The sequence below is a fragment of the Leucoraja erinacea genome, chromosome 28 (genome assembly GCF_028641065.1).
Source record: "Leucoraja erinacea ecotype New England chromosome 28, Leri_hhj_1, whole genome shotgun sequence".
Lineage (NCBI taxonomy): Eukaryota > Metazoa > Chordata > Chondrichthyes > Rajiformes > Rajidae > Leucoraja > Leucoraja erinaceus.
The window spans coordinates 9781471-9794717 of NC_073404.1; the positions used below are offsets into that span (position 1 = coordinate 9781471).

Below are 13247 nucleotides of genomic sequence, written 5' to 3' on the forward strand. Positions count from 1 at the left end.
GCGAGCAGATGGCCTTCTCATGGCCTTCTTCCAAAAGCCTCCTGAATCAAATGAGATCAACTTGGATTAACTTGTTACTTAGCTACGCAGTGTGAAGATCTTTCTTGTATCCAGCTTGCTTCTGGAAGCCGCTAACCGGCGATGCCACCATTTGGTATCGCATCTGGTGGGTTTTCTTCATATGTGAACTCGGGTACTGGGCCTGGTTATTCAACTTCAGTCTTCACATCCAATGCCAGTAAGGTCAGCACCTGGTCATTCAACTGAGCAGACACTGTAATTGGTTTGTTTTCATTGTCCCTTTTACCATAATTAAGAGATTGTGAAAAGTGGCTTCACTGAATTGGTTCCAGTAGTGATGGGATAACCTTTGGAAGTGGGTTTTGGTTGAATGGTCCCTGGAGCTTTTGATGAATGAGAGGAGATCTGAGAGATACTAGATGCTGGAATCTTGAGCAAAACACAAAGTGCTGGAGGAACTCGGCTGGCCAGGCAACATCAGTGGAGAGAATGGACATGTGAAGATTTTGGTTCGGACTTTTCTTCAGGGAACTGAGATGAATAGTTAGTATTCAGAGAAAGACTTTATCTGGGAAACTGTTGAAAAGTTTGGGACACAGCAGCAGTGTCAGCATAAAGTGTATGGCATCCTTGGCTGAGCGAGAGGCAATTCCTGACTAGCATTTGTGAATCTTTGGAATTCTGTCCTCCAGAGAACCAGGGATTAGTGTTCATTGGGTCCCACCCCCACCTCTCTTATCCTGCTTTCTCCCCCCTACTTTAATCAGTCTGATTAATCACTGATTTCTCCTCATCTCAGACCAAAGCTACCTATCCCCTACGGTCCTTCTGGTTCTCAACAACAACCCCGCAGCATTTCCCTTGCCAAGGCCTTTAAGTATTTTATGTTAAAAATGAGACCTCTTGTACTTCTAGACTTCTGAGTTTAGGCCCAGTCTACTTAATTACTTGCATAGTAAATGTGCAATTTCTGGACACAGTCCAGTTAATCTCTTACTGCAGTCCTGTTGCAAGAACATTTTGTTGGGTAAGAAGACCTTAATTGTATGGAGTGATCAAGTTGCAGCCTCACCTAGGCCTTGTACAATTGCAGTAAGATTTTCCTACTCCAGTACTCAAGCTGATGTATCACTTGTCCACTATAATTTCTTGAATCTGTGGATCGGCCTTCAGAAACATGGTCCCTTTGGCCAACAACATTATCCAATTTCTCGCCATTTAAAAATTCCCCTCTATTCTGTTTTATGCGCCAAAGTGGATAACTTCACTCTTTTCCACGACATAGCATGTTGTTGTCAATTCATTTAGCTTGTCCAAACCCCTCGAAGCACTTGTACATCCTCCTCTGTACTCCCTATTTCTAGTTAAAGATTGTCAGCAAACTTGGCACTGGTCCCCTTACCCTATTTATTGATGTATGCAGTGAAAAGAGTCTCAAGCACTGACTACGGTCGTCATTGCCTGTCAACCTGAGAATGATCTGTTTATTCCCTGACTTTAAATCCAGTCTGATAACCAATCCTCATTCTATGCCACTATGTGCACGAGTTTATTGATTAACCTCCTGTGTGGGACCTCATCAAGTATCTACTAAAAGCCATTCCCCATATCCTTCCAATTGCATCAATAGTCAAGAGTTTAATTGCCAAATATGCCAACAATAGAACAATGAAATCATTATTTATAACAGTATAACAGGCCTGTAAACACAATGGCCATATTATGTAATAAAATTCAAAATAAATGAACAACTGCAGTACTAGTTGAAATTAGTGCAACCAAAGACTGTCCATAGCTCACAGATGAGGCTAGTGTTGCGCCATGTGCAAGAGCCTGATTGTTGGGAAGAAGCTATTCTTGAGCCAGGTAGTCATCAAAAATATACAGCATATTAGTCAATCAGGTTTTTTCCCTTCCAGTTCATGTTGGCTATGCTCAATCCTGTTATTCTTTTCAAGGCACATTTTTTATATGCCTTATAGAAGTATATCAAATCATGAGGGGAATAGGTACAGTCTTTTCCCCAGGCCAAGAGTCTTAAAACAAGAAGGCATAGGTTGAAACTGATGGGGAAAAGATTTAAGGGACCCGAGGGCAAATTTCCCACAACACAAACATGTAACGAGAAGCCGGTGGAAGTGATTGAGGAAGGTACTGGGCCAGTCTTTGAATAGTGAGCCATAATGTCACACACGATACATTAAAAAATTATTGGAAGAGATTAATCTTATTCATTGTTATTTTCCTACCTACAGAGCTATGATGCATGTTTGCTAAAGATATGAACATTCTAGCTTTTTAAAATTCACAGAGTTTGTGAGATAAAACCGAGTTATGAAAAAAATGCTACCGTGTGAGGTCACACACACGAGACCAGTCATATTTGACCTCTGACCCATAACAAACATTGTCAGTATAACAAAAATTTCACTTGATAAACTGAAGAAAAAAAATGAATTATCTATACGGTACAAAACAATATACCTGTAATGCTTTCAGTTAGAAAATGTGTATTCCACGATTTTTCATATTTTTGTTCACGCACGTGACTAAGATTGGGCCTACTAATTATGACATGCAAAATAAACTTGAACAGGTGCATGGATAGAAAGGTTTGGAGGTATATGAGCCAGGCTCAGGCAAATGGGGCTAATTCAGTTAGTTAACTAGTCAGCATGGACGAGTTGGGCCGGAGGGATGTTTCCTTGACTTTATGTTACAACGTCCTTCAATATAGCTCCAGCACTTTGCCTACCACTGATGTCAGTCTAACAAGTTGGTTTATTTCCTGTTTGCTGTCTCCTGAAATAGTGCTGTCACCGTCCAATCCAAAGGTACAAATTCAGAAAGATAATAATCACGTCCACTATCTCTAAAACAACCTCATTTAAAGCTCACCAGCTGACTCGGGTGATTGGACCATCCTGCTGCTCCCTCATCAACCCATGTTAGTTGATGAGTCATTCACTGTGATAGGGATGGGCTATGACTCTGATAGGTGTGATTGCAAATGCTAGTACCGAATTTGGTCAACAGTTCAAGGTCAACCACAGCATCATGTTTGTGAGCAGCTGACAACATCAGAATGTGGTCTGGGACCAGCATCCTTGGGGGGTGGGGAATATCCACAAATAAAACTAGACATGCCCAGGCCATAACACTCCCACCACCATGTTTCACAGATGAGGTGGTGTGCTTTGGATCTTGGGCAGTTCCTTCTCTCCTCCATACTTTGCTCTTGCCATCACGCTGATATAAGTTAATCTTCATCTCACCTGTCCACAAGTCCTTTTTCCAGAACTGTGGTTGCTCTTTTAAGTACTTCTTGGCAAACTGTAACCTGGCCATCCAATTTTTGCGGCTAACCAGTAATTAGCATCTTATGGTGTAGCCTTGGTATTTCTGTTCATGAAGTCTTCTGCGGACAGTGGTCATTGACAAATCCACACGTGACTCCTGAAAAGTGTTTCTGATCTGTCGGACAGGTTTGGGGATTTTTCTTTATTATAGAGAGAAATCTTCTGTCATCAGCAGTGGTGGTCTTCCTTGACCTGCCTGTCCCTTTGAGCTCAGTAAGCTCACCAGTGCTCTCTTTCTTCTTAATGATGTTCCACACAGTTGATTTTGTAAGCCTAGGGTTTGGCTGATGTGTAACAGTTTTATTCTTGTTTCTCAGTCTCATAATGGCTTCTTTGACTTTCATTGGCACAACTTTGGTCCTCATTGATAAACAGCAATAAACGTTTCCAAAGGTGTTGGAAAGACTAGATGCTGAGAGGTCTCTTATACCTGCATTAAGGGGACAATTAAGCACACCTGAACAATTACAAATGCCTGTGAAGCCATGTGTTCCAAACATTATGGTGTCCCGAAATGGGGGGACTATGTATAAACACTGCTATAATTTCCACATGGTGAAACCAAAATGTATACAAATGGCCTTTAATAAAATCTGGCAATGTGCAATTTAACCACATGTGAATTTTTTCCATTCCAAATCTCAAATTGTGGAATACAGAGGCAAATAAATAAATGATGGGTCTTTGTCCCAAACATGGAGGGCACTGGAAGTGTTACGACTTGAAAGGAAGAGTTTGGGGAGTTCTGACTGTGAAGACGTTCAAAGTGAGTGAGAGGTGGGGCTGTCCAGGGATTTTAGGTTGGGACTTTGAAAGTTATTGAAAACAGGTGAAAGTTAATATGCTTTTGTAGTAGTTTTCACTTTCAACTTTTCTTCTCAATTTTCTCTTGCCTGTGCACCGCATGCAAGAACACATCAAATTTGTAAACATTCAGAGGCAAGCTGCAACAAGAAATCACATTCTTGAGAAGGGCTTGTTAAAATTGGCAGAACTGGAGGATTGAGTAGATCGCCACCATGTGGGAATGCTCCATTTCCAGCTTCCTGGTCCGAAGCCCCATGTGTGGAGGAAGAGGATTTAAAGGTAACATGGAACCTAGTGTGAACGGGTGATCATTGATCAGCATGGACTCAGTATATGCTGTCTACTAGTTTAGTTTAATTTAGAGTTACAGTGTGGAAACAGGCTCTTCGGCCCACCAAATCCATGCCAATCATCGATCATCCGAAGACTAGTTATTTGTTATCTCACTTTTAGATGCTACACACTAGGGGCAATTTACAGATGGCAATTAACATACAACCCTGCTCGTCTTTGGGATGTGGGAGGAAACCAGATCACAAGAAGGAAACCCACGTGGTCACAGGGTAAATGTGCAAACTCCATACAGGCAGCATTTAACTTTCAAATGCTTAATCTACCCCGTTTTCGATGACTTTCAATGTCCCAACCTAAAATCCCTGGACAACCCCACCTCTCACTCACTTTGAACCTCTTCACAGTCAGAACCATCTCCCCAAACTCTTCCTTTCAAGTCATAATACTTCCAGTGCTGTCCATAATGTTTGGGACAAAGACCCATACATTTATTTATTTGCCTGTGAGGCAGCAGCTGTGCCACTGTGGCACCGTGCCACCCTAGTTCATGGAACGCAGCTTCAGTTAAGCCCTTCACGTCCCAGTATTTTTGAGATGTAGGGCGCCTGTGCTTTCCATCTCATTTCATTGCTATAGGATGTGCTAGAAGCCCTGGTTGCTCTTTACTCCCGCCCATGGCCCACTTGTTCCTCTGGTCTATTTTCAATGACCCTGAGGCAGAAACAGTGTAGATTCATAGAAACATAGGGTTAGGAGATTGCAACCTTCACGTGGTCCAGCCTGTTTTGACGAATGCAATCAACCTGGCGTGCACAAGCAGAAGATCAAATAGAACAAGTTGCGTTACAAATTTAAGCTGTGCACGCCATAAGCAAGAAGAAGATAGAAACATAGAAAATAGGTGCAGGAGTAGGCTGTTCAGCCCTTTGAGCCAGCACCGCCATTCAATATGATCTTCTACTTCTTCTTGCGTGTGGCGTGCACAGCTTAAAGTTGTAGGTCAACTTGTTCTATTTGATCTATTTGTTTGTGCACGTCGGTTTGATTGCATTAGTCGAAACAGGGTGGACCACCCCTTCAATATGATCATGGCTGATCATCCAAAATCAGTACCCCATTCCTGCTTTCTCCCCATATCCCTTGATTCTGTTAGCCCGAAGAGCTATATCCAACTCTCTCTTGAAAACATCCAGTGAATTGGCCTCCACTGCCTTCAGGTGGCAGAGAATCCCACAGATTCACAACTGTTTGGATGAAAAAGTTATTTCTCATGTCAGTCCTAAATGGCCTACCCCTTATTGTCCTTCCCCAAATTAGGAGACCAAAACTGCACACAATACTCCAGGTGTGGTCTCACCAGGACCCTGTACAACTGCAGTAAGACCTCCTTGCTCCTTTACTCAAATCCTCTTGCTATGAAGACCAACATGTCATTTGTTTCAGTTCAAATGTTGTCTCTGCCCTCTCTCTTTACGTCAAATTGATCACACCATCAGTTAAATAGAGTCCCTTGGAAAGCGTAGAGTGTAAATTGCACAGTGACCAGAAATCCGTCGTGACTGTGGCTTCTGATCACAAGAAAACCAGTCTGTCAGCTGCTGTGGGTCTACCATGTAGTCATTCCCATCATCTTGAAACAGCAGTTAGGTCAGAAGCAGTCTCGTGGGAATGTTGCAGAAGTTAAAGTGTTCAGCATTTTAAATCTAACATTGTGATATTAAAACCAAAAATATTCTTTGTTGAAATTCCCTCTTCTGCATCCACTGAGGTATGATTGTGAGGTTGTAATTAAAAGGAACTGCAGATGCTGATTTAAACCAAAGATAGACACTAAATGCTGCAGTCACCTTGGGCGCTGTCTAATTGGAAGGTTCTTTGAATAATATAATGCATGAAAACAGACCCTTCTGGATCATCGAGTCCTCACTGACCATCAACCACCTGTTTACACTAATCTAATCCAACTTTATTCTCTCCATATTGTATCAATACCCGCCCCCTGCCCAGATACCACAACTCGCCAACACACAAGGGGCTACCAACCCACGCATGGAGCACAGATCAGTACAATACAGGAACAGGCCCTTTGGTTCACAATGTCTGTGCTGAACATGATACCAAGTAAAATTTATCTCAGCAGCCTGCACATGATCCATATCTCTCCATTCCCTGCACATCCATATACGTATCTAAAAGGCCTCTTAAATCCCACTATTGTATCTCCCTCCATCACCCTGGTAGTGAACTCCAGGTATCCACCACCCTCTGTGGGGGCTAGTCCTGCAAAGACCTACGTAAACTCACAACAATCAAATGTACTTTTGAGGACTCATCACATTGTGACAAGGGAAATGCAGCAGCCAATTATGCATAGCAAGATAGCACAGTGCTGTGCTCCTTTCTTATCACCCCTCCCGCATGGCATTCTCTCAGCACTGCTCCTCCTGTGGGTTGAAGGACCTGTTCCTGTGCCATACTGTGCTATGAGTGTGATCAAGTTGAAAGGATTCCCATTAGTTCTGAAGAATACCGCCACAGCGTCATATATGACAGCAGTGAACAGGGAAAGCGAGAGAAGAGCAACACAGTGGCGAGCTGGTGGAGCAGGTGCCTCAGTGCCAGAGCCCCAGGTTTGATCCTGACCTTGGGTGCTGTCTGTATGGAGTTTGCATGTTCTCCCTGTGACCGTGTGGCTTTCCTCCAGGTGCTCTGGTTTCTTCCCACCTAGCAAAGACACGGACGTTTGTAGGTTAAGTGATCCCTAAAATCGCCCTTAGTGTGTATGGATTGGATGAGAAAGTGGGATAACATAGAACTAATGTGAACAGGTGATCGATGGTCAATGTGGACTAAGTGGGCCGAAGTGTTTCTACGCTGTATCTCCAATCTTAAACTAAAAAACTTAAACTCCCATTCCTGGTTTCTGTCAATGATGAAAATATTGAATCAAGATTATTTATGGTGGCGAGAATTACTGATGCCAAATGTCCAGCAGGAGGTGCAGGCAGCGTCAGGCACCAGATGAAGGAAGTACCGTTTTCAGATCTGCCCAGTTCATCATCGCTTGTTGGGAAAACATGACTGGAATCTATTTCCCTTTTTTCTTCCCTTTCCCCTCCCCCTAACCACTTCCACCTGTATCCTTCGCTCCAGATATACATTTCACCTCTTTTCTCATATTACACTCCTTGTCTCCTTTCCATCTCTAGCCTTTGACAGGTGGGTGGATTAAGTGACAATCAATCCCCCCCCCCCCCTCACCTATATCCACCTAACGCCCCCCCCCCATTCCCCCACCCCCCCCCCCCCCCCCCCTACTGCTCTCAGTCTGAAGAAGGGTCCCAACCCAATATGTAGTCCATCCTTTTCTTCCACGGATGCTGCCTGACTTGTGAGATCCTCCAGCACTTTGTGTTTTGTTCATGATTCCAACTTCTGCAGTTTTGTGTGTTTCCATTGGATCTTGATCTATTTCTTTATTACCTGGCCAATGTGTAGTTTGAAAGATATTTTGCTGGCTAAATTCTGTCATTTATTGGGTTAACCTTTGAGCCGTTCTTTGCGCTTGGAGAGGTAGTAACTATGGCTGCAAAGGGCAATTCTGTGAGTCTATTGAAATTGACTAGGGAAAACGAGAAAATGGAGGGTGGGGCAGGAAGAAAGCAAACACCCGTGGAAACCTGTGCAAATCATGCCCTTGGCAACAGCTGACTTTTTCTTTCACTTTTATCTTTCAGTTTCTTTGTCCAAAGAGTGAGTGTGAACTGCTGGGAAATATTGCCGCTGCTAAATTCCTGATCCTTCTTAGTTCTGAGTTGCTCCTTAGAACATGTGTAGGAAGAAACTGCAGATGCTGGTTTAAACTGAAGATAGACACAAAAAGCTGGAGTAACTCAGTGGGACAAGCAGCATCTCTGGAGAGAAGGAATGGGTGATGTTTCGGGTCGAGTCCTTACTTCAGACTGGTTAGGGATAAGGGAAACGAGAGATATAGATGATGATGTGGAGAGATAAAGAACAATGAATAAAATATATGCAAAAAAGTAACAATCATAAAGGAAGTGGGCCATTGTTAGCTATTTGTAGGGTGAAAACGAGAAGATAGTTCGATTGGGTGGTGGAGGGATAGAGAGAGAGGGAATGCTGGGGCTACCTGAAGTGAGAGAAATCAATATTCATACCACTGGGCTGTAAGCGGCCCAAGCGAAATATGAGATGCAGTTCCTCCAATTTGCGTTTGGTCTCACTCTGACAACGGAGGAGACATAGGACAGAAAGGTGGGGGGGGGGGGGGGGGGGGGGGGGGGGGGGGATGGTGTTAAAAGCACTGCAGAAGTCAAAAAACATGACTCACAGTGCTTACCGGATTATCCAGGCGAGCATAGGAACGATGGAGCAGGTGGATGATGGCGTCCTCCACCCCCACCTTTGTTTGGTAAGCAAACTGCAGGGGGTCCAAGTAGGGTTTAACCAGGGTTGGTGAGTTCATGATGTGTGAGGTCAGCGCCACCGGTCTGTAGTAATTGGAGGAGCTGGGACGCGTCCTCTTTGGTACAGGAACCATGGAGGATGTCGCCCGCATCACAGGAACCCTCTCCATGCTCAGGTTGAAGATATGCTGGAGTACTCCGCACATCTGGCTGGTACACGCCTTGAGTACCCTCGGGCTGACACCATCGGGACCCGTGGTTTTACCTGGGCAGAATCTGCTCAGCTCTTTCCTTACCTGCTTAGCCTTGATGGTCAGGTGCAACAAAGAAAGGGCAGATTAAGTGGACCAGGGATGGAGGGGGAGAGTCAGTCAGGGAGCAGGGGGGAGGCCAAACAATACGGCATTGGCTAGTGATTGTAGAATCAGCATCAGAGGATATCCCAGGGCTGTGGTATGGGCATCTCAATGGGGGAGGAAGAACGCCAGCTGGATATTTCCGTACAGCTACACAAAGTGCTGCTAATCCTGAGCTCAGCCCCAGGAAGGCTGAAAGCAGGTTAATTCGTATGACAGACCCACCCGTCTCCTCCCTTCAGAGAATCCTCATTGCTCGCTGCAGCTGGTACTTTCTGCCTGTTGCTGGAACTCTGCAGATGTTCAGTGCCTTCTGCTGCAGTTGACAACCAGCAGTTTGGCTGATATTTTGCTCTCACTTCTGCAAAACCTGCTCTTGCACTCGAGAGCACGGTGACTTTCCCCGTTTCTGTATGACGTAGAAGGAGACCACTTGTTTCATCAAGTCTGTGCCGGCTTGCACACGATCTAAGTCGCAGCGATCCCATTCTCATTAAAGTCCCCCCTCACCCCAGACACTACCTCTCTCTCATACACTAGGGACAATTACAGTGGATAATTAATCAACCAACCTGACTTAATCAGAGGGCCTGTGGGAAACCCCTCCAGAAATAATGTGCCGACTCACCACAATTGGCACCAGAGATCAGGATCGAATCTTGGATGCTGACACTGTGAGGCAGCAGCTCTACCAGCAACACCACTCTCCTAATACACTGCAACCCAGTAAAACCTAGGGACCCAGTGGACCTGGTGGGGATTTGAGGGGATACGGAGCGGGGTGGTGTACGGTATGCTAGTTAAGAGGCACCCTTGACTTCCAGATCCACGGCCTGGCCGACGATTGCCATTCACAAGCCCAGACATTAAAACACTTTTGAATCTTGACTTTTGGTTTGTTCAAAGTTCCACGGGTGCCATGTGAACCTGGAGAAGGGGCAAGAGGTATCTGCTGGCTTGCTGGCAGTCCTCTGGAATGAGTGAGCATTAAAGGAGCGACGCCTGCTACTCCATGAGGACCCCTTTGCTGAGAACAGGGCCCTTATTGGCTGTGACTGGGATGCTTTACATCAGGCTCTTTTCTGATTGTATCTAGAGGGGCTTACAACAACCAGCTGTTGCCACTTTAGGTATCGGAACATCGCCTAGGTATAGGATGGCACTCTCTATCCCCAGGAACCCAATTGCACTTTGGCCACTTTAACTAGATACCTGCAATTGGTTTGCAGGCTTGTCCATGGACCATGGACATACGATACAAATACAACCCCGGTAGGCGGCGCGGCTCTGGCCAGCAGCGGCCTCTGCAGCCTGTCCGCGTTTTTGTTATTTTTTGTCTGTGTTTCTGTGTAGTTTTTGTTATTTTATGTTGGGGTGTGTGTGTGGGGGGGGGAAACTTTTGAATCTCTCCCTGCACTGGAGACCCGACCTTTTCTCGTCGGGTCTCAGGTGTCGTTGAGGCCGCAACGAGGAGCGGCCTCCAACGGGAAGAAGCCGGGGACTCTGGTGCCGACTCACCGTTGCCGTCGCGGAGCTGGCCGAGACCGGAGCGGGTGGAGCGGTGGAGGAGGGCTGCCGCTGCTGCTGAGTCGGAGGCTGCTACTGCGGGTCTGCGGACGGCTCGGACGACCCCGCGCAGCTCCCTGGAGGGAGACCGCTTTTCAGGCTGCTGCAACGGCGAATTCTCCCGCCCGTGTTGCGGGGTCGAAGAGCTCCTGGAGCGGGGCCTTACACCATTGCCCCGCGCGGCTGGAACGGCTGCGGGACTTTGCGAGCGCACACCGGGGGCTCCAACACCAAGACCCGGTGTGCGACCTCGCACCACCCGGCGTGGCTTTAATGGCCGCGGGACAATCGCCATCGCCAGCCGGGGGCTTTGACTTTGACTGTGACATCGGGGGGGGGGGGAGAGTGCAGTGGAGAGATAAGTTTTTAAGTTTTTTTGGCCTTCCATCACAGTTATGTGATGGATGTTTATGTTAAATGTAATTATGTTGTGTCTGGGGTCTATTTGTGTGTAATGTATGGCTGCAGAAACGGCATTTCGTTTGGACCCCCAGGGGTCCAAATGACAATTAAATTGACTCTTGACTCTTGAGAGTGGCACAGGCTGCATTCCGACTATTAATTGAGTGGCCAAAGCCCAATAAGATGGCTGCAGAGAGCTGCCCCCCATTGGGCGGCAGTATATTGTGCCAATTGTAGCTGAGCTTCCATGGCAAACCATTGAGGGGCTTTTGGGTTCTGGATGACGATGTGACAACATAAGAGTCCAGTGAAGAGCCTAAGTCCCCGTGGACAGCATGGATGCACTGAAAGCCTGTTACCTACCACACAGTGTGATGGAGCAGACCATTAGCAAGCTGAAGCAAATATTCTGGGTCACTGGAACAGTTCGCTGGTGGAGGAGCAGTGGGTACCATGATTTGTGTCGCCAATCTGTATTCCTTGCAGTTCAGAAGAATGAGAGGCAGCTTTATTCAAGCATATATGCATATAAAAATTGGCTTGATTTATTATTGTTATTTGTACTGAGATACAGTAAAAAAAATTGTTTTGCATGTATCTAGGCAAATCATTGCCATACACAAGTACCGGGTTTAAGGGGGTTGGGGTGTAATGGGAATCTCTAGGCAATATTGCACTCAAGACCAATGCAAGTGAAAAATAATTCTAGCCCTGAAACATTGACAGTGTCTGTTCTTCCTCATAACAGGTGCGGGAGAGAACCTGGAAAATACAATGGCAGCCTTCAGGCAGTAAGTAAAGCCAAGCTCCACAGCAGCCTTTCAATTCTTTGAATACAATGTGTAACAGAACCCTGAAGTGATTTCAGCCACAGGTTTGACCCCATGTGAGAGGCAGGGAAATGCATTCAACCCGAGCCAGTGTGCAATCGACATTGTCCGTCTTAATGCTTGAATTTTGTACCGTATTGCTTCTGATCTAGTTTCACATGTTTTTCCTTTAATTTGTGATCTGGAAAAATTAGTTGTACTTTCTTTCTCTTTACTCTCCGATCCCCATTACTGGACACTTGGAACAATCAAGTGAGGAGAAGGGCAGGGTAGCAGTGGTGATTATACCATGGAGAAGGGTTGATGAGAACATTGTTCCTGTGCATAGAGCAGATGTGGTATGACGTAATCCATCAATTGAACATATTCCACAAGGTCCCCTAAAAATCTGAGATACATTCTGATGTCTTTTGCAGGTTTACTTCAATTTGCTGTTATCTGAAAATGTCTTGGTTATATTTACCTAACTTTGAAAATCCAGCCCTGATGCTCAGAAGGCAGGTGAATGGGGTTGAGAGGGAAAGATAGATTAGCCATGATTGAATGGCAGAGCAGACTCAATGGGCCGAATTGTCTAATTCTGCTCCTATGAACTTATGAACTCCATTTTTTTTTCTACATCATAGCCATCGTTTTCTTGTGGAACTTTTTAGTTTTTTGAGCAACTAAAGGTTGCTAAAGTTGAGCAACTAAAGGTCAGAGGTAATCTCCTAAAATAGCCGTTAATCTATTTTTCTTTACTGTCTTGTCAAATGTGCACGCCCCAGCTGCTTGCTTTGTTCAGATTGGAGATCCTTGTTTATGATTCAACTAAATCACTTTCAAACCCAACATAAAATTCTAATTGTTTTATGATCACTCTTCTAAGAATGCTTTTTTGACAACATAGAATTATTAAATTGTGTTGTAAGCAAAAGATAATTTTAAATCTAATGTTCTTCCCTGAGTAAAGAAGCCTTGGATAAGAACAATAAATTGATAAACAACAGGATCTAATAAAAAGTAAGCAAGCAATACACAAACTACAAGAGACAACACTGGACTATATTCAGTTTTGTTGATGATACAAATGCAGGCAAAATAGGCAAGGCCGCAAATAAATGTAGGCGGGTTGAATCAGTGGACAGGTAACAGCAAGTTGAATATCCTACAAAAAAAAGTGATGTTCTCCATGGCTAGGTA

General features: G+C 45.0%; 1 protein-coding gene across 1 annotated transcript in view; it reads left to right on the forward strand.

Annotated features, from left to right (window-relative positions):
- The window catches only part of gdpd1 (glycerophosphodiester phosphodiesterase domain containing 1), a 45567-nt gene that overhangs the window by 8210 nt on the left and 24110 nt on the right, over nucleotides 1-13247 (forward strand). Inside the window, exon 2 of the mRNA XM_055657677.1 lies at nucleotides 11984-12026. Coding sequence (XP_055513652.1) covers nucleotides 11984-12026 — 43 coding nt within the window. The remainder of the gene's footprint in view (nucleotides 1-11983; nucleotides 12027-13247) is intronic.